The sequence below is a fragment of the Oncorhynchus kisutch genome, linkage group LG2 (assembly GCF_002021735.2).
Source record: "Oncorhynchus kisutch isolate 150728-3 linkage group LG2, Okis_V2, whole genome shotgun sequence".
Taxonomy (NCBI): Eukaryota; Metazoa; Chordata; class Actinopteri; order Salmoniformes; family Salmonidae; genus Oncorhynchus; species Oncorhynchus kisutch.
In genome coordinates this window covers 21353158-21380566 of record NC_034175.2, presented here as the reverse complement: position 1 = coordinate 21380566, position 27409 = coordinate 21353158, and the positions used below count along the sequence as shown (strand labels likewise).

The 27409-nt window shown below is 43.9% G+C and overlaps 1 protein-coding gene across 10 annotated transcripts; it reads right to left on the bottom strand.

Annotated features, from left to right (window-relative positions):
- Window positions 1-3845: 3845 nt before the first annotated feature.
- LOC109909488 (myelin-associated glycoprotein-like) lies at window positions 3846-26986 on the bottom strand. Of its 10 annotated transcripts, none has more exons than XM_031790696.1 (13): window positions 26568-26687; window positions 14953-15094; window positions 13744-13889; window positions 13396-13471; window positions 12431-12799; window positions 11861-12157; window positions 11317-11574; window positions 9198-9458; window positions 8752-9054; window positions 8362-8461; window positions 7666-7768; window positions 7236-7289; window positions 3846-6519 (listed from the first exon to the last, which is right to left on the bottom strand). In XM_031790696.1, exons 4-13 carry the CDS (start codon window positions 13439-13441, stop codon window positions 6358-6360), a joined length of 1953 nt encoding a protein of 650 aa, XP_031646556.1. In that variant the 5' UTR covers window positions 13442-13471; window positions 13744-13889; window positions 14953-15094; window positions 26568-26687; the 3' UTR covers window positions 3846-6357. The 10 variants fall into 10 exon arrangements, with proteins under 10 accessions (XP_031646556.1, XP_020364113.1, XP_020364107.1 ...); XM_020508524.2 differs by having other exon boundaries at window positions 14960-15094; XM_020508518.2 differs by lacking the exon at window positions 26568-26687 and adding an exon at window positions 21268-21400 and having other exon boundaries at window positions 14960-15094.
- Window positions 26987-27409: the final 423 nt, after the last annotated feature.

Here is a 27409-nt window from a genome sequence, read left to right as displayed (position 1 = left end):
GTGTACGAGTCTCAGTGTCTGGTACGTAAGAAACTACGTCAACAAATATACTACTTTCTTGCTGTTAAATCACGCTGCAGATTATAATGAGTACTACAGTATTTTTAAATGAAAATGTCACATTATGTGTTCTCACCTCAAGTGAGAATAAATGTAGCCTACACACTCTGAATTATAATATTGTTGAATTGAGGCCTATTATGTAACTATTTCAGAACAACCAAACCATAATAACCATGTTCTTCACATCACAGCATAATCTGCGTGAAAATGCAAGACAAATGAATGGTCAAAGTGATCAAACTTTGCCAAATTCTGTTTAGCTCTAACCCAGAAGAAGCCCACTGTGGAGACACCCCCTCTCACAGAGGGAGAGAAGGCCACACTGACCTGCAAAGTATATTCACTCAAACTAAATGACCTCTGCCCGCAAAGACTAGAAGAAGATTTTGTTGGAATAGACTGGAGAGGGAGAGAGAGTTTAGGCATGTATTTGGGGATAATGGATCCATCAACAGCAGAAAATACATTCAGTGTGGCTGAGTTGTCTTTCACTCTTCAATCCGAACATCACAAAATGAACCTCACATGTATGGGCATCTACAAGAAGGCCAACATTACTGTGGAGAAAACAGTGATTTAACAGTAAAATATAAGTGCATTCACTTTTCAGAGCATTCCCTCCTTATCAAAATACAGTACAGTACTTACTTATTCTTAAGGGGGGAAAAAAGCCATATCTCATGATGTTGAATGTAAAAACTATTTATTTGTCTTCCCTAGACCGTCCCAAGTTCCTGAATGGCTCGGTGTGTGTGGTCCAGGCAGAGGTCCTGACCTGTGTGTGTGTCAGTCAGGGGGTTCCCTTACCAGTGATTGCTTGGCCAATGTTAGGGGTCTATAATAGTTACAGTGTCATCGTCTCTAGGAGTGCCCAAACCGTGAACAGCACCATCACCATGTCTGCCTCAGAATACAAGAACAGCAGCATGGAGTGTGTCAGCAGAAATGTAATTGGCCAGACCGAGATGGAATTCCCCATACTACACCAAGCTGAAGGGAGCCTGAAACGTAAGTTCTTCAGTTGAACATTCTATGTATGTATAGGACTAGTGTTACATTTTACAATTTGAGTGAAGAAGAATCACCAATTCAAGTCTGCTCAAATTCAGCTCAAATCACAGACATCAGGAACAACATTGTCATAGAACAAAAGTTGTGTCAAGTGCAAAATTCACCATTAATCTCATTATAATCTGGCAATGTCTCAGCTCCTGCTTTTCCTAAATTTCTCTTTTTCTCACCCTCCTGGTATTGACCCTTGCCTGTCCTGACTGAGCCCGCCTGCCTGACCACTCTGCCTGCACCCCTATACCTTTGCCTCTACTCTGGATTTGCCTGCCCCTGTTGCTGTAATAAACATTGTTACTTCAACACAGTCTGCATGTGGGTCTTATCTGAAGCATGACAGTACGAACTGGCCATGACTGACCCAGCAGACTTGGACCAGCTCCGCAACGCCATCTCCTCCCAAGGAGCCACCATTGGTAGGCACGAGGAGTTGCTTCGCGGTCTGATGGAAGTGTTCCAGGCCGTGGTCGAACGTCATGATCTAGCATTGGACGCATTGCAGGAGCAATTCCGTGGGTTGCCTACTAGGCAGCCTACCATGATGATAACCTCCCAGCCCCAGCTGGTAGCAGCGACGTCACCCCGGTTCCTTGGGAACCCTGCTTACCTCCCCCGGAGCGCTACGATGGAGATTCCAGAACCTGCCGGGCCTTTCTCTCCCAGTTCTCCCTCGTTTTCGAGCTGCACCCTTCTTCGTTCTCCTCATACCGCACAACGATAGTGTATATCATTATGCTGATTTCCGGGAGGGCACTCGCTTGGGCCACGGTGGTGTGGGAGCAACAATCTGTCGTCTGCCTCGGTCTGAAGGGATTCGTGGCAGAGGTGAAACAAGTTTTTGAGCCCCTGACCCAGACTGCTGTCCTTGTACATTTGCCTCTACTCTGGATTACCGACCTCTGCCTGACCTGACCCTGAGCCTGCCTGCAGTCCTGTACCTTCGACCCGCTACTCTGGATTTACCGACCTCTGCCTGACCTGACCCTGAGCCTGCCTGCAGTCCTGTACCTTCGTCCCGCTACTCTGGATTACCAACCCCTGCCTGACCTGAGCCTGAGCCTGAGCCTGAGCCTGCCTCCAGTCCTGTACCTTCGACCTGCTACTCTGGATTACCAACCCCTGCCTGACCTGAGCCTGAGCCTGCCTCCAGTCCTGTACCTTCGACCTGCTACTCTGGATTACCAACCCCTGCCTGACCTGAGCCTGAGCCTGAGCCTGCCTCCAGTCCTGTACCTTCGACCTGCTACTCTGGATTATCGACCCCTGCCTGCCTTGACCTGTCGTTTGCCTGCCCCTGTTGTAATAAACATTGTTACTTCAACACAGTCTGCATTTGGGTCTTACCTGAAGCGTGACAATTATGAAGTTCATCGTATTTTTTGTACTTATTTTCCACTTTGAAAATGTCACCTGAAGTGTGAAAAGACAATTAATCAAGAAAAAGTATATCAGTAAACACATTTCCATCCAACGTTTTTTACTAGTAAAGCCATAACGTATTAAAAAAATCATGACATCTGTGATGAAAACAGGACGTTTCGGTACAATTTTATAAAAGGTAAAACTATAATCCCACAGTTTCACACATGGGGAAGTATGGCATAAGGTTGGAGCGGCAGCGTAGCCTAGTGGTTAGAGCTTTGGACTAGTAACCGAAAGGTTGCAAAATCGAATCCCTGAGCTGACAAGATACATATCTGCTCCTGAACAAGGCAGTTAAACCCACTGTTCCTAGACCATCATTGAAAATAAGAATTTGTTCTTAACTGACTTGCCTAGTTAAATAAAGATCAAATTCTTATCATTGTTATATTTATATATATTTTGTATCTATAAATGATGCAATGTAGGACTGTCTGAGCAAGGGAAATGATACTCAAGGAAAACCTTTTAGCTCCGTTATGTTAAGTGAAATTTGCAACTAGATACCGTAGCCTACCAGTTAGAGAGACGAGCCAGCAACCGGAGGGTTACCAGTTCCAATTCCGGGTCCGATGGGAAAACAGGAGGGTTTCTGGTAGAAAATATGCCATTGCCAGCCGTTGTTCTCTTGAACAACCCTCCACAACAACAGCTCCCTTGGCACCAAGTCACAGGTTACTGTTTTTTGGCATGAATCTCATTCTGGAGGCAGCTCTGCAGAGTGGTCAATAGCTGACACAGCCCCAAAGTCATAACATCTGATGTTAAACCTAATTAACCCTTGCCTTAACCACACAGCTAAACCTAATGCCTAACCTTAAATGAAATTTTCCATTGCTTTACGTTTTTTGGTGTGTGTGGAAGCGCAGAAACCATTTTTATGTGAATGAATGTGAACAAACTTTTTTCTGAGTTAATGTCTCTGGTTTTATGCAACAACAAAGAAAAAGCTAAATTTGAACCAAATGATGTTGTATTTGAAGTAAAAGCACATAAGGAAGCTACAAGTTGTTGTTATCTTCCTCATGTTCAACTATGTTAATAAAGATGTTATGTAGATAATCAAGGTAACACATTTGCACATATTATCAAGTGAAATGGTTTAAAGAAAAGCTTTGTGTGATGTCGCTTCTGCAAACAATGAGGGCTAGTGTGGGAGGAATAACTAGTACATACTGTATACGTCATACTAATACATGGAGATATAGAATGTATTTGGGGTGTATATTCCTTACTGTTTTGAGTATGAGAGAACAGATAACACACTATATAGATAAACTGAGCGGGTCACATTTTCTGTTGTTTACTTGATTTATTTGTTGTTTGGAACCAAAGAAAGATGGCTTTGCTTGAGGCGGGACAGACTTGTAAAATAAAGAGAGTGATCAAACATCATCATAGAGCTCATATTGTCATTAAGTGAAAAGTGTGGTAATTTGCAGAAGGATTGCAGAATTCTGATCGGAATTATTGTGTCAAAGATATATAAAAAAAAGAATCATCACAATAACAATAATGAATACCACAAAGTAAAGAAAGTACAAATCTGCTTTCCAACACACTATGTGACAAACAAATTAGATAAGACATGAACAGCGCTTCTCCATTTTGTTTCCAGGTTTAGAAAGAACTTAACCCCCCATGAGGCGTTCAAGAAAACTGACGACAGTAAGTGTTACTAAACTGATGTCCATATTGGCATGTCTCAACATTGGGTAACACATCTTGAGCACTCTGACATTACTTCTAGTGACTAAACCATGTCAGAACAATTACATAAAATATGTTGTTAACAGTCATGACAGCTGACATAAGCTTGACAGATGACTTGACACTGTCATGGCACAAATCTTTGCTTCAGTCAGCTTATTGGCTTAGGATACAGCTAGCCAACTAATTTACATAAATATCCATTTGTGTCATGACAGTGTAAAGGGTTGTCAGTATTTTGACATCGGTTTTCACGACCGAAAATGACATGTGATATGTTATGACAGCGTTATGTCACCCTTATGACAGAGAAGTCAGTTAAAGTGTTACCAAACCTGTATCCGACTTGCCTGTGTAAATCATTGTTGTAATACTGAGCATGTACTGTACATACCATAGTATTTTTACACATATGGCTGACAGCATAATAGTCATGCAGGGTATTTATTTACATAATGTATACTGGTATCTTTTTACCCATCCATATGCAGCTTATTAATATTGTATTAACAGTCATTGTTATCAAGTGATGCCATTAGTGAGCTTGGGGATTACATTACATGAGTTGATCGCGTATATTTGAACAGCACAACCAACTGGTATATCAGCTTTAATGTTGTGCCACTCAAACACCTCATCTGATACAACCTTATAGGATTAGGCTTCGATTTCACAATTCACAACCATTGAAGAAGACATTTTGGGAGAAGCGGTCTCCGGTAAAGTGATACTTTGAAACAGCCACAGTGATCAGTGTTCGCTGATCTTTCAGCACTGTTTGCACACACACACACACACACACATTGTCTCAACGAGATACATTTTGGCCTGCTGTGCAAGTGCTACAGTGGATTCATGTATGCCAGATTGATCCAAAAATGTATTCTAACCCATTGGTTCCTGTAAGTTAACACTTATCCTTAGCAAAACAGAGAAATCGTCCAAAAATACTATAATTAAATCATGGGCAACGGCATAAACAGAACATTCTGTGTTAGCCCGGCACAGTTCCCGAAGAGCAAACCACAACTCAACCAGTGCTTATAATGCATCAGAACTAAAAAATCTGCCCACTTCTTGGACGAACAGAACCTTGTGTTCAAGGCTGGACAAACCTCTAAGAGTATCCATCTTCTCTCTTTATATAAAATCAAATAAATATTCATTTCTCATCATCATCAAAAGCCACTGAGTCACAGCACACATCACTATTGAACTATATGTGGGATCAGAATATGTGAGATGAAGACGACTGGCTTCAGTTGGATATGTATCAGGCTTGATGTTTGTTGAACACTGGTCAGTGTTGACAACCACTGGATCAGGAAGAGAGAAGAGATCCTTCATTTCCTCCAGATCCAGGGTCAGAAATAGAGATAAGAAAATAAAAAGCACAAAATACACCCCTTTCCCGGACACTTCGACTGGCAGCGGACACAGTGGAGAAGGACTATAATGGACAGATCTAGATAGTTAGCCTGGTATCCAAGCTGAATGCGTTGCCTTTCACAGGAAAACTGGTGAGCGCAGCGTTCAATCTGGTTTAACCAGGCTAGCTATAAGTATGATATAGGGTGACATACAGAAGGGGAGCCCCAGAAAATGTGTTACTGTGTCCCAAGCTTGATAGCAATGCCAACAATTAATGGTATAGAGATGGGAATAGCAACATTGAATCTAGATGATACAGTACAGTAACTAACACATTGTACCTGTTATGAGGACATTTTCTGACTATGACCAGTAGGGTAAGAGCTGGGAGACCGACAGCTGCTGATAATACAAAGATCTTTTTACATTGTCCACTGGGCCGTGTTCCGACCTTGCAAGTAGCTACCAGCAGTCCTGGGTGGCGAGATGTCACTGGGGCTCCCCCTGGAGGCTTGGGGGTCAACTAACGGGGACATCATTTGAGATGAGTCAGGGACGGGGGGAGACGATGGGGGATCTCGGTGTGATGGTGAAGGGTGGTGATGGTGTCCACGGGGGAGGGGGGAAGACGTTTGAAGAGGGGGTGAATGACGTGAGGAAGGGGGCGACAACATTGCTGCCACTGTGTCCCGCGGTGACGATGGGTCAGGGAAGGATCGCGATTCATTTGGCCTTGATCTCGGTGTAGTCGCTGCCGTCATCCCCCCTCCCTGAGGCCCCCCCATCCCTGGAGCGCCCCCCCAGAAACTCCAGGGCGGCATAGTTCAGCTCTTGCCTCTCCAGTTCTGCCATAGAGCCCACAGGTTGATAATCCCCGTCTTCTCTCTGTTGAAGGTATGGAAAGAGAGAAGGCCATTTCAGACTCACAGGTCATACCTGCGCAGTGCCACCAAAGCCATTGACACCTCAGAACATAGAGTGTATAAAGGAATAACATGACAGACATTGAAAGAGGAGAAAGGAGGGTTAGTGGTTATTGGTGAGCAGAGGCGTAAGACAAGGAGATTGAGGCGGTTTAGCATTTCCTGTTAGTATCGAGGCGGCCATGCAACAACAGTCGTGGAAATGAAAGGAGATACAGCGCATGGAAGCGGATCTCAGACAGCAGACGAATATGGGCCAGATCTGGTTGTTTGGTGACACATACAGTATGGCTCAGTTTTGGCACCACAATGCGTCATATGGCCCAGATCTGGTCCGAATGTAGGAGCTGCGAACTGGGGGAGGGTTGGCACTTTGCTTATGGGCCATCTCTGGCTTGATTTAAGTGGCCCTAACAACATCCCATAGTTATTGGGCCTTTTGGTCAGAATGTGGGCCACATTCACCTTGCCGGGCAAGGTCTGGACATTTCATGCTACAGATCCACTTCAGGACCATAACACCAAGTGGTTAACTCGGCCAAACGGTAAATCATAATATTTTAGATTATGGCCGAATTTGGGCCATCGTATAATTTTGCTGTCTGGGGTGTGTGAGGGATGCTGTCTACCACTGAGATTTGGAGTTGGGGTTGGGGCGGGGTTGTTCAGGAACCTTACCGTGCTCTCCTCTAGAATGGAGTTAAACTTTGAGCCCAGAAGCTCTGTCTTAAGCTGTGCAAGAGTTAGGAAAGAGAAAAAGAGACAGAAGAACGCAGAGAAGCGATGAAGCAGAAAACAGTGGTCTGGAAAGGCTTTGGTCGCAGCTACCCCAGTGGTACTGGGACTGATAGCTATAGTGGTACTGGGATTCTCAGGCTAGGCCAGTAGTTGGCTGGGGAAGTTTACATGTTCTCTTTAACATGAGAAGTTTTATGAGTATTTATGAGTATCTCCACGGAATTAACCTTACTGTACATGAAAAATGGGACATGATTTGAACGAGTATAGTATCAGTATCAGCAACGGGTAAGCTATCATGTTCCCGTCTAAGACAGATCTGAGAATGGTCATTATCTCCATTATTGTCATCATCATCAACATGTCTCACCACTTTCTTCCTCAAACATTGTTTGTCCTTCTTGACTGTGCTGTAGTACAATGCTGGGTTCTCCAGTTTAGAGACCAGGTCCTGCCCAGGGTTTCCATTCTCTCTAGGGGGTGGAGTCACAAGATCAGACTCGGTCTCATGGCCACTAACTAACTCAGGGTGACACTCCAAGCCTGGGCATCCATTTTAAAACAAGGGCCTGTTTCCCAACCTAGTTAATGATCTACAGGCCTATGGTTCATGGTTGTGGTCGACGTTCATGGTTGTGGTTATTGTTTCATGGGTTTAGTTGCGGTTGAGCTGACACCCTCTCTTAGAGCGACTTCCTGTAAAAGCTTTTGTCTGAATGTGATGTATAGCTATAATGCTGAAGCACCTTAGTTAAGTAGGCTACCATGGCTGTGTTTTTAGCATAGCAGGTCAAGGGTACAAAGCAGTATCAAAGCAGGGAATTGAGCCTGCAAACTATAGGCTATGGTTAGTCTGGCTTGCTAACCTGCTAACTCGCTCTGGCGTTAGCATAACTAATGACCATGATTCTCACGTGTGTCCATCGATCAATCATTCACTCATGAATACACAGAGGTGTTTTAGAATGGATGGCTAGGCTGAAGTGTTTCCTTATCGTCAAACAGGAAATGGCTACCTGTAACTCGCATCGACCCCTGTCACAGTTAGCGAAGGGTGGATACTCACTTCTTGTTGTTATGGCCCACATATCTCACTGCTGCGATGATGAAGGCGATGACAGCCACTCCACCGATGGTGCCAACGATCACTGCCATCATGTACTTCTCTAACGTCAGACAAGAACATCATATTGAAGACAATATAGAAACATAAAATACTGTTTAACTAGGTCATGGTACTATAACTTATTTACATTCGAGATAATGCCATTTCAATATCAAGCCAATGGGGTAGCCAGTTGGTGTTCTTACTTATACAGTCAATCTACATATCTTATAAAGGTGCTACACATCTCATTTCAATTCAATCTCTCATGTATGCTTGGCTATACAATTGTTTGCCTTTTAATGGTATGCAGTTCTGTGTTTAACCATGAACCTGAACTTGTGTACTCACTCTCCTGCTGTAGCTCCAGATGAAAGCTCTCCGACCCGTACATGTTGCTAATGCTGCAGTGCACATTGACAGCACCGTTGCCCAGGCGCTCGCCCTTCTCCCGTAGTTTGATCATGCCCGTGGACGTGTGGCCGTCCGTGTGCGTGTAGTAGTTGTAGCGGCCGTCCGTGTCGTTGACGGTGATGTTCTTGTTGGGGAGGTAGAACTCGATGATGGGCTCAGGATTACCCGTAGCCATGCAAACACACTGGACTCCCTCCCTCACCACTGTGCACTTGGACTCGTCCAGAAGGACTGGGGCGTCTGAAGAGAGGGTGGAGGTAGGGCTATGACTGACATGTAGAGTGGGATGGGATGGTGTAGCGTAGTGTAATGTAGTGTGGTACAATACGGTGTTGATATGATACCATATGTTATGATACAACATGACATGATGACCCACTCACATTCCACAGTGATGTTGAGGGAGCTGCTGGCTCGTCCGTGTTCGTTCTCTGCCAGGCAGCGGTACTGTCCGTCTCCCTGAGGGTTGAGCTTCAGAAGCTCCAGCACAGACACCTCCGCGGCCGTGATGGCGCCCACCAGCTCCCCGTCCTTCAGCCAGGTGAGGGTGGGCGTGGGATTGCCTTGTGTGCTACATTGCAGGGAGATGGAGGAACCTTCCAAAATGGTCAGGGAGCCATTTACCACTGGCTCACTGGGAGGGTCTGCAAGGAGTATAGAGAGGTGATGAAAAGTAGAGTTAAATGAGGAGAAAGAAAGGAGTTTAACAAAGGAGTCAGTTACAGAGGATGAAATGTTGTGCTGTGTATCAACAAGAGCAGGAAGCTATGGGCCAGGTTTATCACATAACTAATATATTGTTATATATATTGCGCGTTACTACTTCACAGGAGACACATTTGAATTTTTTTTATTTTTTTTTTATTCATAAAAATAAGTTTTGGGGCAGAAATGCCTTCTGGATTATGTGCACTTTCATGTGCCTTAATATCAAACTTGTATGCCATCTGTAAATATGAATATAATTGTTAAATTACGAGCCTAGTTGGTTTAGCCACGGAAAAAGGGGGAACCTTCCCACTAGCCATGATTGGCTGAGATAATGGATGGGCTGGACAGGCTGAGATAATGGATGGGCTGGACATGCCGAGAGATGAGTTCGGACTGGTCTGCCATGTATGCTTCTGTCTATAATGAGTTGCTCAGTATGTCTAGGTCATCCTTTCTAACACAGATTTTTCTGAAAGATAGTTCTCCACTTTCTGGAGGACCGAGTTTTGAAATCAGTGGAATTCCCTGTGGAAGCAGAGCATGATAGCAAGGAGATGGAGAAAATGTAAGCGTTTTATAGCAAATGTGGAGGGAGTCAAAAAGAAAACACGGAAGTCTGCTGTATAAAACACCTGTCTCCGGATTACATCTTCATAATTAAGGGCAGCCATGTCATCCATGACAGAGGGAGAAGCGTTCATCCATGTACTGTAAGAGAGTATAGCTAGCTACATTTTCAGATACTATACATTTCTAATTTTGTCAGAAAGTCATTTTCATTGCAAGTTAAAGCATACCGTTAGCTAGCTAGTTAACGTTAGCTGGCTGGCTCGCTAGCAAATATTACGTGTATGATCTGTGTAGTAATATTATTCGTATCGCAGAGCCATTTGCTAGTAAAGCTACCTGTAGATTCATGCAGGGTACTAATGCTATGAGTTGGGATAATGGTTCATTGTTTAGCCAGATAGCTAGTTATCTACATGTCTAAACAAAAGACTCCACTATGCAATTAGCCATTTCACTGTACAGTTTACACCTTCTGTATCCTGTGCATGTGACAAATAAACTTTGATTTGATTTGTTATAGTGTGTGTTTACCAGAGACTGTAATGTGAAGAACAGCATGACCTGCCCCAAAATCAAATCAGGATATAACGTTAGGCCAACGACACAGTGTCCAAGTAAAAAAATTTAACCATAAGCTATTTTCTGTAATTAGCGAACCATTAACATGTAAATAATAATCTTGTTGTGAGTTTATTTTCCTGTAATAATTAACTGTATACAGACATGTTGATAGAAGTAGTATAAACCAGCCTATAGTCTTAAAATCTTTGGTTGTTTAGTACATGACCATACTCACTGTTTAGCACATGGCCTCACATGTGAATCCTTACAGAGATGGGTGAGGCTATGTCTTAAGAGGGTGTGAACAATGCTGAATGGGTGTAGACAAAGAAGAGCTCTCCAGTAAGTCTACCAAAACATTCAAGTGCCATTTTCTTAAAAGTGGGGTTACAAGTTAATCAACTTTCAAAGCAGAATTAGTTTGACATTGTTCCTCAACTTTAATGTTTGATATACCATTTTCTAGTCTCTACTTTTATCCAATGTAAAAAAAACACTGTTTCAAATTTGACTAAATAAGACCGACTCGAACCGGTCGGTCACATATGCAAGTGACAGAAACTAAAATGTCAGCTTGGTTGACATACTGTATAACTACAATGATTAAATGTCACTATTTTTGATTATTCCACAAACACCATGTTGCACAATGACACTTACACAAGACAGCCAGGTACATGGATGTGTTCATGACGCCGTAGCCGTTATCCCCCACACAGGTGTAGATACCCTCCTGAGAGGGGGTTAAGTCCTCCAGGGAGAGCGAGGCATTGGAGGCTGTGTCCCACAGCAGCTGCTCGTCCCCAAATAGCCAGGATATCCTGGGAGGAGGGTTACTGTCCACCTCGCAGTGCAGCGTTACCGAGCTGCCCTCCATCACCTCCGCGGACACGTTCACCCACACCGAGCGAGGGGCATCTGGGGTGAGAGGAAGGGGAAGGTGGGGTTAGACTTGTAAAAGTGACAAGTGTATAACCTGGTTAAACCAGACCCAACACTGCGCTCATCATTGTTTCAAAGAAAAACAAAGGTGAAATGTAAAAAAAACAGGTTCTGGATGCCAGGCTAACATACCCAATGCGTACCATGTCGCAATCATGCAATACATTGATAAATCAAGTTGTTATCCTTCTACTGTAGATGGAGAATAATGGGTGACTGTCGATACTGACAATGGTTCTGCAACGGTCAGTTGGTCACTTACACTTGACGTCCAGAGAGATGAGTCTCTCGTAGACCAGGGTGGTGTTGGGGTAGGAGACCCTGCAGCCCAGCAGCTGACCGTTGTGCATGGGCCTGGGGGTGAAGGTGAGCGTGCTTGACAGCACGGCTGTGTTGCTCTCTGCCACGTAGTCTGAGGTATACTCAGGTTCAGGCAGGTAGTCTGTGTACATCCATTGGATCTCTGGGCTATTCTCTGGACAGTTGTCTGGAGCATAGCAGGTCAACTCCAGATTCTCGTCAGCGACTATCTCCTCAGGGATGTCAATGTTCGGCTGGTCTGGGGGACAGAGAGGACATAAGTGAACAAGTGAAAATTTACCAATTCACAATATTTACCTATTCTCGTTAAAACTACAATAATTATAATCACAGCTAGTGCAATCCTAGCCTGGTCCCAGATCTATTTGTGCTTGCAATCTCCTACTGTCAGTGTCCACAGTAGTTGACAAGACAGCACAACATATATGGTACCAGGCTAGGGCAAACCAGCCCATAAATGTGGCACATTCAATTATAAAAATGGCCTCTCAGGGTCTCTCAGCAGGCTTACCCAGCACCTTGAGCTCAGAGAAGTCTGGGTAGGTGTAGATGTTGGCACCGCCCAGGTCGGCACGGAAGTAGTACCTCCCTGAGTGCTCTGTACCAATATTACTGATGAGCAGAGTGCAGTTCCTCTGGTGCAGGTCCCCGATGAGCTTGGTACGCCCTTGGTAACTTTCATGTACGATTTCTGTGCGCGTCTTGAACACCACAGGTGGGAAGAGCTGGGGGTAGGGCTGGCCAAAGTACCAGATTCCGTGGATGCCGTAGTGCAGACGGATACCGGACGGGTACATGAATGTGCAGGGGATGACCACGCAGGAGTTGGTCATGGCCGAGATGTCCCTGGGTATCCATACGTTCCACTGGCCACTGACATCTGAGGGAGGAAATGAGGGATATGGGACTAAGATTGGAAATGGGAATATTGAGAGCGAAACTGTATACTGTATTAATGAACAATAAATCTACAATACATCTAGAGTTTCAAATGGAATCACTGAGAAAAGATGAACAGAGAGACAAAGAGAGAGAGAGAGAGAACAGAGGATGATATCATGATGTTATCCCTGCTTGAGACAGTAAGAGCAGAGACCCTATGTGGAGGAAGCATATGTCTCACTCTCACCACTGGCACCACTGTTTAAGTGAGAGGGACTAGGTTGAGCCAAGATGGACGCCAGCCAGCCATCACAAAGCACTGGAACAGTAGGCTGATTCCCTGCTGCCATGTGTGCCAGTTGGACCCTGTGACAACGCTGTACCCTTTTGTTTTAGTGTTGTTTGCTGTAAGTTTGACACACTCTTAAAAAGTAAACTGTCAATCAGTTTCACATTGCAATTGCATATCTAGATGACTGGATTTCTTAGCATTACATCTGTAGTCTTCAAGGGAATTTACAGTCTTAGTTATTGTGATGTAATCGAGTAGTTATTCACACTGACAAGAGGGAATGAGAAACATACAAGTTTTACCTTTGATGATTAGCAACAGCGGCAGAAGCAGCTCCAAACACCACATGGTGTCTATTTAACCCTGAACCAGAGGCCTCTGCAACAGATATCGGATCTCAATTACACATTCGCAACTTCACACTTTACCATTCTGTTCTGGACCAATGGAGCCCAATGCTATGTGATATATATTGAATATAATATTATAGTGACATATAAGTACGTGGTGACATATAGCTGCAATGGTTAAATGTCTTTTTTTGTTTGTTTACATATTCTTACGAGCCTATGTCGCTTTTATCTCAGGTAACAATGACATATGTCAACATGATTGTGTGTAAAAAGACAGTAGATATTACTGACTATTACCTTGAATTGCTCAATGGGCGAAAAGTAGCCAAGACAGAAAATATCTGATTCCTCAGCTTGGTGGTTGCAGTAGTAGTAGTAGTAATGTTCACTAGAGGGTGCCCAATCACACCCAGACACCTCAACAGCCCTCTCCCTTAACTTCTCTGTAAAAAAAAAAAAACACACAACAAGTGACATCAGCATCAGGCGATGACATCAGCCCTGCTGCCTTAGATGGACAGCAGGCTCTTCACTGGCACTGGCACATAGACATGGTGACGCACACTCTCTCTCTCAGACAGCACCTGTTTGGCCGCGCCGTAGTGGGAGTGCTAGTAGAGTCACTCATTAGGCTATTCATACGTAAGTCCCAGGTCTTCGACGGACAGTCACTGTTGGGACCTGTTCAGAACCATGACTCACTACCCTAGTCCCTAGGCCCTTATCCGTTACATTACATCATGGCGTCAACCATCATCATTTGGTCCGTTGGTTGTTTGGACCCTTTACTCTGTATCTACCAGTCTGTGTCTCCCCCTGCATGTCATCCATGATGCTATGGAGGCAATGACTTGTCTTTGGCCCCCCTCCGAGCAGCCGGTGGCTGCAGATGGTGGGCCTAAGAGTGGATTGTGTTGGAGAGCTCCATGATTAACACATCACTACGTCCCCAGACAGTCTATAGGCTGATAAGCTGTGTTCCTACGGAAAATAAGGGCAAATTCTGTTGGTTTTAGGCAGTTTGGCAACAACCGCGAGAGGTTATTCTGGGCTGAGGCACACGGACATCCCATTCTCAAACTTGAGATTGTACGCACACAAACAGCATGCTCGTGCGCATTTCCAAACTGTGTCGTAACACTTATACACACAGACATACACATTTAAAATCCAAAGTAAAAAATACGGTCCACATACAGATCACTTATAAAGTTGACTTGGACCCCTTCAAACCAAACCATGAGGCTCTAGGTCAGGGCAATCATAGCCAATGCCAGTAATATTTCTTAAACATTGCGTCAAGCTGTACCGTCAAGCTGTACCATCTGCATTAGACAAAACCCCAAGAGAAGGGACTGTGTCTGAGCTGAGAGTCAAATGCATCAGCAATGGCGGGATGAACAGAATAGCCCGGAGAGCAGGGCACTGACACCACCAGCAACAACAACGAGAGCCATTGATTGACAGACAAACGGCCAGCACAGAGACCAGCCACAGACCACTTGCCTCATACCAGCTTCAGCACCAGGCTCCGGCTCCCTCTCGGTTCCTCCCCTCGGTTCTGTCGGTTCTACGTTCTCCCCGGGCGTGTAGTTCCCTTGTGTGTCTCCGCAGGTTGTAAAATCCTGTCTGCCGGGTTCTATGGATTCTAGGACAGTGGATGGGGAGAGAAAGAGGGACAGAGGCAGAAAGAGAGAGAGAGGGAAAGAGGGAAAGAGAGCGACTGTGTGAGCTGCAGGCTGTGGTGAATGTGTGTGGTGGGTAGTTTGGAATATGAATTCAAACATTTCTCTGCCTTTTCCTAGACCCACTCTACACATTCCTGTCCTCTACCGCCCTCTCTGCTGTGGCCAGTCTGTCTCAGACCATGGACCAGGCCTTTGACTCTCACAACCAGGTCAAAGTAACCCTGCTAGCATTAGATAACTTCCCCGCTAGAACCTACTGTATCCACAACGAGCCAGTGACCTCAGGGTGAAGCTGAGTCATAATATCACTATGACTAGTGACTATGACGAGAGGAGCATGACTGGGTTCATACCCATACAGATGAGAATATTCTCAATTTCCAAACAGTTCCATTGGAATCATACATCACCCTCAGCTAGAGGCTTTAGTTATTGTACAGTGCCCTCGTTGACTACCGTTTGCAGCCAAAATGAGTAAAAAAACATTTTTTTTTTAACTAAGCCAAAATATGCTAACCTGGGATTTTGATCTAGAAATGAACAACGACGGTTCTTATTTTATTACTAAAAAATAAGTATATTGGTGTTGTAAAATGTTTTGGGAATTCCCTTGGACACACGACACACACCAAATATTTTCCCACATAAGGTATGTTTGTGGATGTGGGATGACAACAGGGTCCAGCAAGCAACTAGGAGGATCCCCTACTTTACATATCAACGCAACAAAGAATACTTCTATTTCATAGTGGAGCGGTTGTTACAGTTTAAGTGGCGTGAGTCACTGTATCCAAGAGCCATTAAGCCATAGGCCAAATGATGACATCCACCAAGCCATGGATGTTTTCAAGGGAATCCCAACACAAACACAATTGAGGATGGGCTAAGTAGGCCTGGGTGGGGGAGGTTGGTAGAGTCAGAGTGAATACCTCATTCACAGACTGGAGCCTGTACAGACGAATGTGCAGCATGCCACAGACCCCTACACACACACGCAGCACATGGCGTGCCAACACACTTCGCACAGTGGCCCTTACGGCGCCACAACAGCTATGTGACCTTCCTCCCTGCCCCCTCCTCTCTCCTCCCCCCATCCTCCTCCACTCTCTGTCGTTCCGTTGGGACAAAGCAGTGTTTCCCTGCGCCATGGTAATTTTTGGTTTGTGCCTGTGCCTGTGCGTGTGCCTGTGTGTGTATGTACGTGTCCACATGGGGAGGGTTCCTCCTAAGAGCTGAGAGTGTATGCATGCTCATCTGCTAATCTGACCACTATCGCACTGTCATTGTTAGCACTGTTGGCACGGCAACATTTCCAAACTGCTATACTTTAGTTAATGGTATTGAGACAAAAATAACACGTTGATGAAATCATTTTATAAAGTTTTTTCTTATTCATGATTGTCGGGTTCTGTGTGCTATACAGTTATAACAACATTACACTGCTACAGGTCACAGTTCTGTATTGTGATACACACTGTAGTTGAAATGTACAGCGTAAGCAATGACCTTAGTGTGGACTTTCACTCTAGAAACATTCACATTGTATAAATGACTGCAACACAAATTCCCCTTTAGGAGTCTATGGGAGAATCTCAATTGGCTTTGCTCGCCTCCTGCATCCTCTCCTCTGTCCAGGGAATCTGGAAACAAATGTCCTTGTATGAAATGAGACTCTCCTTCTCCACTCAAGCATCAGCAGGCAAATTACATTTCTAGAGGTGGAATCCCAAAATAAATGTGTAAAGTGATAAAAAACAAACAAATGTAGCTAGTTGTGCAAGACGTTTTAATGGTAAAATAATAAGTAGTGTATTGTTTTTAAATGTGTGCATGATTTTCTCATTCAAGAAAACAACAGCTGATTCAAAGTGGGTGTGGCCTAACGGCACTAGCCGCCGCTAGGATGCTCTTGTGGACACTCCTTCGTTCGCCAACTAACGAATTGACGCTGTCCTCAACCTCTCGACCACTTATTGGTTTCCGGGTCACAGAGGAGAGGAGCACGGGGGAGTCGAGGAGAGAACGTACTTTTGCTCAATTGAGAATCTCCCTAGGCATACACTCGATCACTCCTTCTGTTCTTTATAACGTTTCACATAGCCTGTGGGGGCTGGATTATCCCAGCGCCAACACAGGGAGTTAATAGACAGAATAATCACAGGCATCCTTATACCTATAATTTCATTCTATCAATTATTATTCAAAGATAAAATCACAGTGTACACTGTGCATATGCCCTAGTGTAGGCTATTTCCATGACGAATAGTGCAACAATGAGACTATCGACACAGAATCAGTAAGGGCAGAAACAGGCCATGACACCTTGCCATATTACCATGACTCACATTCCAAATGATCAACCAACAACAAATGGCCCCACTGTCCTCAAGAGAATGAGCCAGCTTAGCCAAGATAATTTGTATTCTTAATATCATATACTTTATGTATGTGAAGCTCGCTGGTGGCTCATAGGAATAAAGGAAACACTGTACGCGGAACACTGCCCATTGTAAGGCAGAAACTGGAGGAATTCTCCGGAACAGGCCAGCTCACAGCTTGCATTGCTGTTTGCCTGTGACGAGCGCTGGTCCACAAGCTCTGGCCCCCACTAAAATACTCCAAGGAGCAGATGGTCTTAAAGCCCTTTCCCCCCTCCCACACACACAGCACTCGGAGCTGCCTGTGAGAAGCCCACCCCTCCACAATCACTCCATATGACACATTCTGTGTGAGGTAGAGTGCTGCTTATAAGGCCACAACTACAAACTGTAAATTGATGACAAAATGCAGGTGTGACATGTACAGTGCCTGTATAGTTCCTACGTGTGCATGTACAGTAACAGTCAAAAGTTTGGACACACCTACTCATTCAAGGTTTTTATTTTTGCTATTTTCTACTTTGTAGAATAATAGTGAAGAAATCAAAACTATGAAATAACACATATGGAATAATGTAGTAACCAAAAAAGTGTTAAACAAATCTAAATATATTTTATATTTGAGATTCTTCAAATAGCCACCCTTTGCCTTGATGACAGCTTTGCACACTCTTGGCATTCTCTCAACCAGCTTCATGAGATAGATACCTGGAATGCATGTCAATTAACATGTGTGCCTTCTTAAAAGTTAATTTGTGGAATTTCTTTCCTTCTTAATGCGTTTGAGACAATCAGTTGTGTTGTGACAAGGTAGAGGTGGTATACAGAAGATATCCCTATTTGGTAAAATACCAAGTCCATATTATGGCAAGAACAGCTCAAATAAGCAAAGAGGTCAGTCATTCTGGAAAATTTCAAGAACTTAAAAAGTTTCTTCAAGTGCAGTCGCAAAAACCATCAAGTGCTATGATGAAACTGGCTCTCATGAGGACCACCACTCAGAAATTGCAGCCCAAATAAATGCTTCACAGAGTTCAAGTACCAGACACATCTCAACATCAACTGTTCAGAGGAGACTGCGTGAATCAGGCCTTCATGGTCGAATTTCTGCAAAGAAACCACTACTAAAGGACACCAACAAGAAGAAGAGACTTGCTTGGGACAAGAAACACTTGCAATGGACATTAGAAAATATGTCCTTTGGTCTGATGAATCCAAAATTGAGATTTTTGGTTCCAACTTCCGTGCGTTTGTGAGACGCAGAGTAGGTGGGGGTGCTTTGCTGGTGACACTTTCTGTGATATCTTTAGGATTCAAGGCACACTTAACCAGCATGGCTACCACAGTATTCTGCAGTGATATGCCATCCCATCTGGTTTGCGCTTAGTGGGGCTATCATTTGTTTTTCAACAGGACAATGACCCAAAACACACCTCCAGGCTGTGTAAGGGCTATTTGACCATGGAGAGTAATGGAGTGCTGCATCAGATGACCTGGCCTCCACAATTACCCGACCTCAACCCACTGGAGATGGTTTGGGATGAGTTGGACCGCAGAGTGAAGGAAAAGCAGCCAAGCTGGTTGGGAGAATGCCAAGAGTGTGCAAGGCTGTCATCAAGGCAAACGGTGGCTAATTTGAAGAAGAATCTCACATTTGTTTGGTTACTACATGATTCCATATGTGTTATTTCATAGCGTTGATGTCTTCACTATTATTCTACAATTCTGAAAATAGTAAAAAATAGACAAAAACCCTTGAATGAGTAGGTGTGTCCAAACTTTGGACTGGTACTGTATGTGTGCATCCAGGCATTTCTTTTCTGAGTGCATTTGTGTGTGTGTATGCACTTGCATGCATTCAAGAGTGTATTTGTGTGGGTCTATCCTAATGTGTGTATCCTCTACCTGGCAGCCGTGTGTCTCTGGACCAGTATCCAGTACAGTGCCTCCCAATGCAGTCCCAGCACAGTGGACAGATGGTGAACCACAGGCCTCCTCTCTCTCTCTTCCACCCTGCCCAGTAGGGGGGCGGCAAACAGAGCAGTCACCTGCATAGCCCTAAAGGCAGGAGGCCAAGACCTACAGCGGAAAGATTTGTATCGCCATTTTCAATCCTCCCCCAAACCTCCTCAATGTCCGAATCCCTTGCCTTCGCATAACCTTCTATGCTGGCATTATTTCCTTTTGTACCACATATAGATTGAAGGTCACGCAGGAGAAGAGCCAGAGAAAGGAACCTATTTCTTAAGACTATTTAGCCACAATGGTTCACATGAAGAAATACATCTCTTAATACAGTTTCTGTAAAAATCTTTTGTATGTGTTCAGCACACAAGGACATTATGGCACAATAAGCTCAAAACAGTCCGTCCGAATTTGGATTTGGAATCTTCATTTACTGTAGTATCTGCTTTCAGAATTCTAAATAATTGTGGTGAGACACTGGCAAAAGCTCTGGTAAAAGCAGGAACTGTTCATTTCTCTGTGGTACTCGGAGGAAAATCTGTCCTGTGATTATTGCATGGCTTTCACTAGCCCCCACTCACTCACGCACGCACGCACACACACACACACACAATACTCAATCACAAGATCACTCACTTGCTCATTTGCCACTTCACTTACCCACTCACATTAGAATCACGTTGAAAGATGTATTTTATATATTTTTTACTGCAAATGAAAATCAAGAAGAGAAGCATTCTCGTTTTACTCGATGTCTTACCAATTTCGCGTCATGCCGCTGAGTATTAAATGTAAAACAACTGAAATCCAATACATTTGCTATATCACTGTATTATTGAGGACACATTGAACCCTTATACAGACACTGCTCCTCACCTTCAATATTACTGTAGAAACAGCAAGAGTCGTTCAGGTGTAACAACTCATCCAAAGTCAACACCTAGACCAGTGGTTCCCAAACGTTTATGAACAGCGGCACACCTTGATGGGATAAACATTTCGGCAGAACACCTAACATTAACCTATTAATGTATAATGTATTAATGCATAGTTCCTTACTCATTATGATTCATTTGAGTGTAGGCTACCCCCTTTAAGAGCATCCAGGAATCCACGCCCCCCCCCCCACAAATAACAGATGTGCTCAGGTAGTTTTGAACGGTTTGAGCTAGAGAGGAGCGGTTTTCTGCATTGTAAAGGTTCATCCATGGACACAAAGCCATGATCGGTTTGTTTCTATGGCAGAGGCTGTGGTACAGCTTAGCCTAATCAGACTTGCCTGTGCTAATGGTTCTCGTAGGCAAAGTACAATTATACAAATGACTTTGCTCTTGATGCCTGCCTGAGCGTATTGGACTTGAAAAACAACGGTACAGATATAACCATGTGCCAATGTCAATATATTATTAATGTATGGTCAATGTTTTATCTGAGCGCACTGGTGCTCCCAAGTCAAAATTCCATGTGCATTCCACAGGTCAGGTCACCTTTATAAGTAAGGGATAAAAACAATTCAGCACACCGGTTGAAAACCACTGACCTAGACATCTAACAAAATGTACGACACACAGAGAGGCCAAAAAGCACTGAGCAACCAAGTCAATAGCCTCCATCAATTGAAGTAAATAATCAATCTTGGCCATAAAACCAACTAACTCCATGGATCAACTGACTCCGACTATCTCCATGGACCAACTGACTCCGACTATCTCCATGGACCAACTGACTCCAACTATCTCCATGGACCAATTAACTCCATGAAAAGGATATTGTTCAGAGCTTTTACTCACCTGTGCAGTCAGGTGAGTGTCGCAGGCGTTTCTCTCCCTCTCTTGGGCTTCTAGCCTCAGCGCCAACAAGCCTGTCCCCAACAACAAGCACACGTACTACTATAAGCTAACCGTCACGCCACCACTCGCGCTGCCATGAAGAGACCTCTCGCTCCTCTCTGTACCATGCCCCATCAAGAGCGGGGGGGGGGGGGAACTGCCCACCCTCCTCCTCTCCCATATGGAAATCAGTCTCCTCAGTGTACCAGCATTGTTCAGTGCCTTTGCCTCGAGGCCCAGCCATTCATAAATGCACACCCCGCACCGCCCTGGCCACAATGACCTCCACTGTTCCCACTCATCCCAACAGACGTGGGTGAGGCTTTGAGCTCCAAGACCCTTTCCATCCAACACGGCCATTCGTTTAACATTGGATGGGACCGAGCATATTCGTTTGTTTTGGATTGATGGAGTGCCACATCCTTGTTTGAGGTCACTACTACGCCAAAGGGGAATGGGAGAGGGGACGGGGAGAAGGGGGACAAACGGGGTAAAGAGATGGGAATTAAAATAACAATGTCATTGTATGGAAATGTTAGTTGTTGTCTCTCAGAGGCTAATACAGTATATGCCACTCATGTCCATATGTAATCTATAGACCGATTTCAACTATAGCTACAGTACCTGTAGCTGTCACCTAACCTGGCCAAAAGAGGGCTTGACCGATACATTTTCCACCACAATGTTCTAAACGGCTGGATATTGAGAATAATGAAAGTCACTAAACTTGACCATACTGAACTTGTGTTTGAGGGCACAATGAGGAGCATGTGACCTCAAATCGCATCACTTCCTGCGTGACCAGCTGATAAACCATGGACGCATGGTCAAAAACTCCCTTACAGGTCTCAAGGGGCCCTATCCTTCCCTCCAGCCCAATTTTCTATGACCTTGTCCAAGATTGAAGGTTGACAACTCAAATGTACTATATAAGAAGGAAGGGCAATATATTTACCGAGCAAAAATATAAACGCAACATGTAAAGTGTTGGTCCCATGTTCCATGAGCTGAAATAAAAGATTTGCCAAGACATTCCATCCACCTCAGGTGTAGCATATCAAGAATCTGATTAAACAGCATGATCATTACACAGGTGCACCTTGTGCTGGTGACAATAAAAGGCCACTCTAAAATGTGCGGTTTTGTCAGACAACACAATGCTACAGATGTCTCAAGTTTTGGGGGAGAGTGCAATTGGCATGTTGAATTTAATGTTCATTTCTCTACCATAAGTCACCTCCAACAACGTTTTAGAGAATTTGGTAGTATGTCCAACCGGCCTCACAACCTCAGACCACGTGTAACCTCGCTGGATTGTCTGAGACCAGCCACCCGGACAACTGAAGAAACTCAGCATTTACAGTATGTCTGTAATAAAGCCCTTTTGTGGGGAAAAACACAGGTCCTGGCTCCCCAGTGGGTGTACCTATGCCCTCCCAGGCCCACCCAAGGCTGCGCCCCTGCTAGACCTGTGTATTGTAGTTATTTAAATTGACTGATTTTCTTATATGAACTGTAACTCAGTTTAAAACAAATGAAATTGTTGTATGTTGCGTTCATATTTTTGTTCAGTTTATTTACAAACATTTATTTCATGACACAAACAATTATAACAATAACAATATTATGGATGATATGACCACTTAAATTAAGATATTGAACAAATCTATTGGGGCAAGTTCAGGTGGCACAGCCTCGATCTGAAAATGTTTGCTTCCATTTGGAGCCTTCTGAACATGACCCATTGACTAGTGACTGTAATTGCAGTATGAGAACATTCACATGTGTTTTTAGGGCCAGAGGAAAGGTCTAAATATGGTTAAATGCTGAAAACCAATGATATGCACATGGCATATGTCCATATCCAGATAATAATACTGCAATATTATTATGATATTGCGATATACACTGAGTGTATACAACATTAGGCACACCTTCCTAATATTGAGTTGCACACAGTTTTGCCTTCAGAACAGCCTCAATTTGTCGGGGAATGGACTCTACAAGGTGTCGAAAGCGTTCCACAGGGATGCTGGCCCATGTTCACCCCAATACCTCCCACAGTTGTGTCAAGTTGGCTGATGTCCTTTGGGTGGTGGGAACATTTTTGATACACACAAACTGTTGAGTGTGAAAAACCCAGCAGCATTTCAGTTCTTGACACAAACCGGTGCGCCCGGCACCCTACTACCATACTCCATTCAAAAGCACTTACGTTTTTGTCTTGGCCATTCACACTCTAAATGGCACACATACACAACTCAGTTGTCTCAAGGCTTAAAAATCCTTCTTTAAGGTTAACCTGTCTCCTCCCCTTCATCTATACTGGTTAAAGTGGATCTAACAATTGACATCAATAAGGGATCATAGCTTTCTCCTTGATTCACCTGGTCAGTCTATGTCATGGAGAGAGCAGGTGTTCCTAATGTTTTTCAGACTCAGTACACACTCTGTCCTGCTCAGGCCTTTATTAGAAAATAGAGCATGAAAACACAATGTTGAGGGGAGCTGCTCCCTGTGCCTCTTGACTTAACCTCTCTCCACCCAAGACTCCTCCACCCCCCCCCCCCCCTCCTCCTCCGGACACAGTAGCCATTGTCTCCCAGATCCTGCTGGGAGAAAAGAACAGCACAGCTCGAGCCTGACACCGCACAACACTGGGAAGTCGATGTGCACAGATAATTGTCTTTTAATCACAACAATCCCCTTTTCTCTCTGCTCTCACTCCTCTCTCTCTCTCGTTGGATTTTTCTCTCTTCTGGTGGCATTAGCTAATTCAACCCATTGCCCTTCTTGTTCTACGATTTCTCACATTAGTCTTCCATTGTTTGGTCATGGCAGCATTCAAGTGAATCATGTTTCTTCTTCTGCTTCTTCTAGTTCACTGTCATCACCACCACCATCATCGCCAAATACACACTTACTCACTTACTCTCTCTCACACTTACTCACTTACTCTCTCTCTCACACACTCACACACACACACACACACACACACACACGCACACACACACACACGCACGCACGCACGCACGCACTTACTCTCTCTCTCACGCGCACACACACACACACACTTACTCTCACATACATGCACACACCATCCCCTATTTTTTGTGTATGATGTAGGCGTGTTTAGGGGGTTTTGGGCTCTTGTTGGACAGAGATGGTCAGGCCAGAGTGAGAGGGTGAGAGAGCAGAGCACACACTGAGAAAGGATCCACACCTACCCATCCACCTTTGGTGGACAGGAGAGATGCATGGTTGTCATTTGTGACCTCCCAAGTGGAGCAGCAGTCTAGCGGTGCTCAAGGCGTCACTAAAGACCCGGGTTCGATCCCGGGCTGTATCACAGACGGCCGTGATCGTAAGTCCCATAGGGTGGCACACAATTAGCCCAGCGTCGTCCGGGTTAGGGGAGGGTTTGGCCTTGGGGGGAGGGGAGGGCTATACAATTAGGCTGTCATTGTAAATAAGAATTGCCTAGTTAAAAAAAGGTTAAATAAAATAAAATGTGAGTTATTGGTATGCTTAGAAACAGGGTGTCAGTAGAGAGACATCAATCAATCAATCAAATGTATTTATAAAGCCCTTTTTACATCAGCCGATGTCACAAAGTGCTATACAAAAACCCAGCCTAAAACCCCAAACAGCAAGCAATGAAGCACAGTGGCTAGGAAAAACTTCCTAGAAAGGCAGGATCCTAGGAAGAAACATAGAGAGGAACCAGGCTCTGAAGGGTGGCCAGTCCTCTTCTGGCTGTGCCCGGGTGGAGATTATAACAGTACAACAGTCAAATACCTAAGCTCTTAGGGTACTACTCTCACTGATATATATATATATATTTTTTTTAAAGAACCGTAAACTCATTATTTTCTCTCTCATTGATTAACATTCATCATCATCATCTGATGATACTAGCTTGCTATCTTGGTTCATTTCAGACCTGGGTTCAAATACTATTTGAAATCAAGTACTTTATCTGGTGCTTTATTGAAGTTGCCTGGCTTAATGGATCAATAGAATAATCAAAACAATATAAACCCCATCTGGCACTTTATGCAGGCTAGAGCAAACTCTCAAAGTATTTGAAAGATTTGAAATAGTATTTGAACCCAGGTCTGGAACCTTCTGCTACATTCTACCATCATTGAAGTCTCATGACATTATGCTGACATAGAATGATAATGTTGTCATTACATCCATCTGTTCCAGCCATTGTTGGGTCCAAAGAAATCGGGCCACTATATTATTGGATGTGTCTGTCACTACTGGCTTGTGTCCCTGTGGAACGGAGGATTTGCTCCCCAATCTGTGCTCCACTTGGCCTCATACCCAATTCTGGCTCTATCTTGGGAACTAAGTCAACTGTACTGAGATATAATGCCAAGATCAACTGAATTGGTTTGAACTGGTTGTCTCTATACTGAGATATAATGCCAAGATCAACTGAATTAAATTTGTTTAAACTGGTTGTCCCAATGGACCCTTCTCCCGAGGCACCTCATCTTATTTTCTATAAGCTCAAATGGGATCACCCTCTCGAATAAGAAGAGAATAAGTGTACAAAACTTTGACGGGATATGAAACAGCACTCTACCCATCTAGCTATCCTAGTTATTCTGTTACAATGCTGCGTATAGACCCAAGACAACATACTGTACACCCCTTGGCATTAATGAATTGGTGTGAGTCAGGCTGTTTTCAGCCTTAAAAAAAGACCACGGATGAGGAGAGAAACTCTGTTGCTATATCAAGGCTTCTAAAGCCGTACTGGTCCCAAACCTCCACAGCTTTCACATGAAAACAACTCTTCTGTTATAAAAGGTCACCAACTCACTCTCACAATGCCACACTCACCCTGTCACCAAAGCCTGAATGTGGCTGCCAACAACCAGGTGCTAACACATTTGAAAGACACGAGGCTGAACTCACAAACCACACCTTGTGAACTGGTTTGTGATAACCAATGAATTGTAATGGTACCCTGATACAGAGCATGCAATACAGTGTGAGGTATTAAAGGCAAACAATGGAATACAATGGAAGCATTTCAGCAGACTATCAAATAAAGTAGTATTACGCAACAAGACCAATCGTGCTCTCAATAGGTATTACAGCCCTGAACAGACTGATGCAATTAAAAATAGTGATCAAAATCAAAAGTCAAGTAACATAATTGCACTAAAATCAAGATCAGTAATCTAAAGCTAAAATGAGAACACATAAGAACACAAGTCCCATACATGTGGTATGGCTCTTACCTCATCAGTTGATATGCACCCAGTGAAGAGCTCTAATGCCCAGCAGATAGGAACCAGTAAGTCCTCCTCTCCTATGGCATCTGCCTTCTCTCCTACTCCCTCCCGACTCTCATTTTCTGCTTCTCTCTCTCTCCATTGTTGAATCAATCAAAGAAAACAAAAGGAAAAACACAATTCTGTATCAGTTGTATTACCTTTAATATGTATTCATACCCTTAGGATAAATCTGTCAAACATAAACCACTGTCTTTATATAGGCAACATCATTTAATTGTAGTGTCAGGCAGGTTGTAGTGAGTGAATAACATTGATTTAAAGATAGTTGGGCCCTCTTTGTGGAACATTTCAATATATAGCACGGCTTTCAGCCAATCAGCATAAAGGGATCGAACCACACGGTTTGTAATTATCTATATACCTCTTAGTTTGCATATTTGCTTTCATATCATTAGATCTATCCAAAAACAGGGTGACACAGCAAAATCTGGTGTGCTGGCAGAGTTGATGTACCAAGCAGGTGGCAGCTGGGCTCTTACCTTGTACAGTACCAATCCTCATGACTTGCCATAGCAAAATTTGTCAACAATTAAATTCCTGAACACATTTCAATAACAGGTATAAACAAAGGCAGACCCAGTGTTACAGCACATCCATCACATCTACATATTGGCAGACATTGAACATGGAGATTGAACAAGCAACGTGAAAGGCCTTTAGAGTAAAATCTATGGAAATAGGAAAGAAAGTATGGTTATGATGTTCATGTGGTGAAAATAGTAGATACCCATAAAGACAAAAACAAATACTGAAATACTAGTGTGCATTCTGTATGTTATACAGCA

What these genes read in the sequence shown, in the direction of transcription:
- LOC109909488 (XM_031790696.1), bottom strand. Translation starts at nt 13,441, where the DNA reads ATGTGGTGTTTGGAGCTGCTTCTGCCGCTGTTGCTAATCATCAAAG. An exon ending in CCTCAACATCACTGTGGAAT is followed by an intron (nt 9,055 to 9,197) that starts GTGAGTGGGTCA and finishes CCCTCTCTTCAG; the next exon opens with ACGCCCCAGTCCTTCTGGAC. An exon ending in GTGGGCCATAACAACAAGAA is followed by an intron (nt 7,769 to 8,361) that starts GTGAGTATCCAC and finishes TCCACCCCCTAG; the next exon opens with AGAGAATGGAAACCCTGGGC.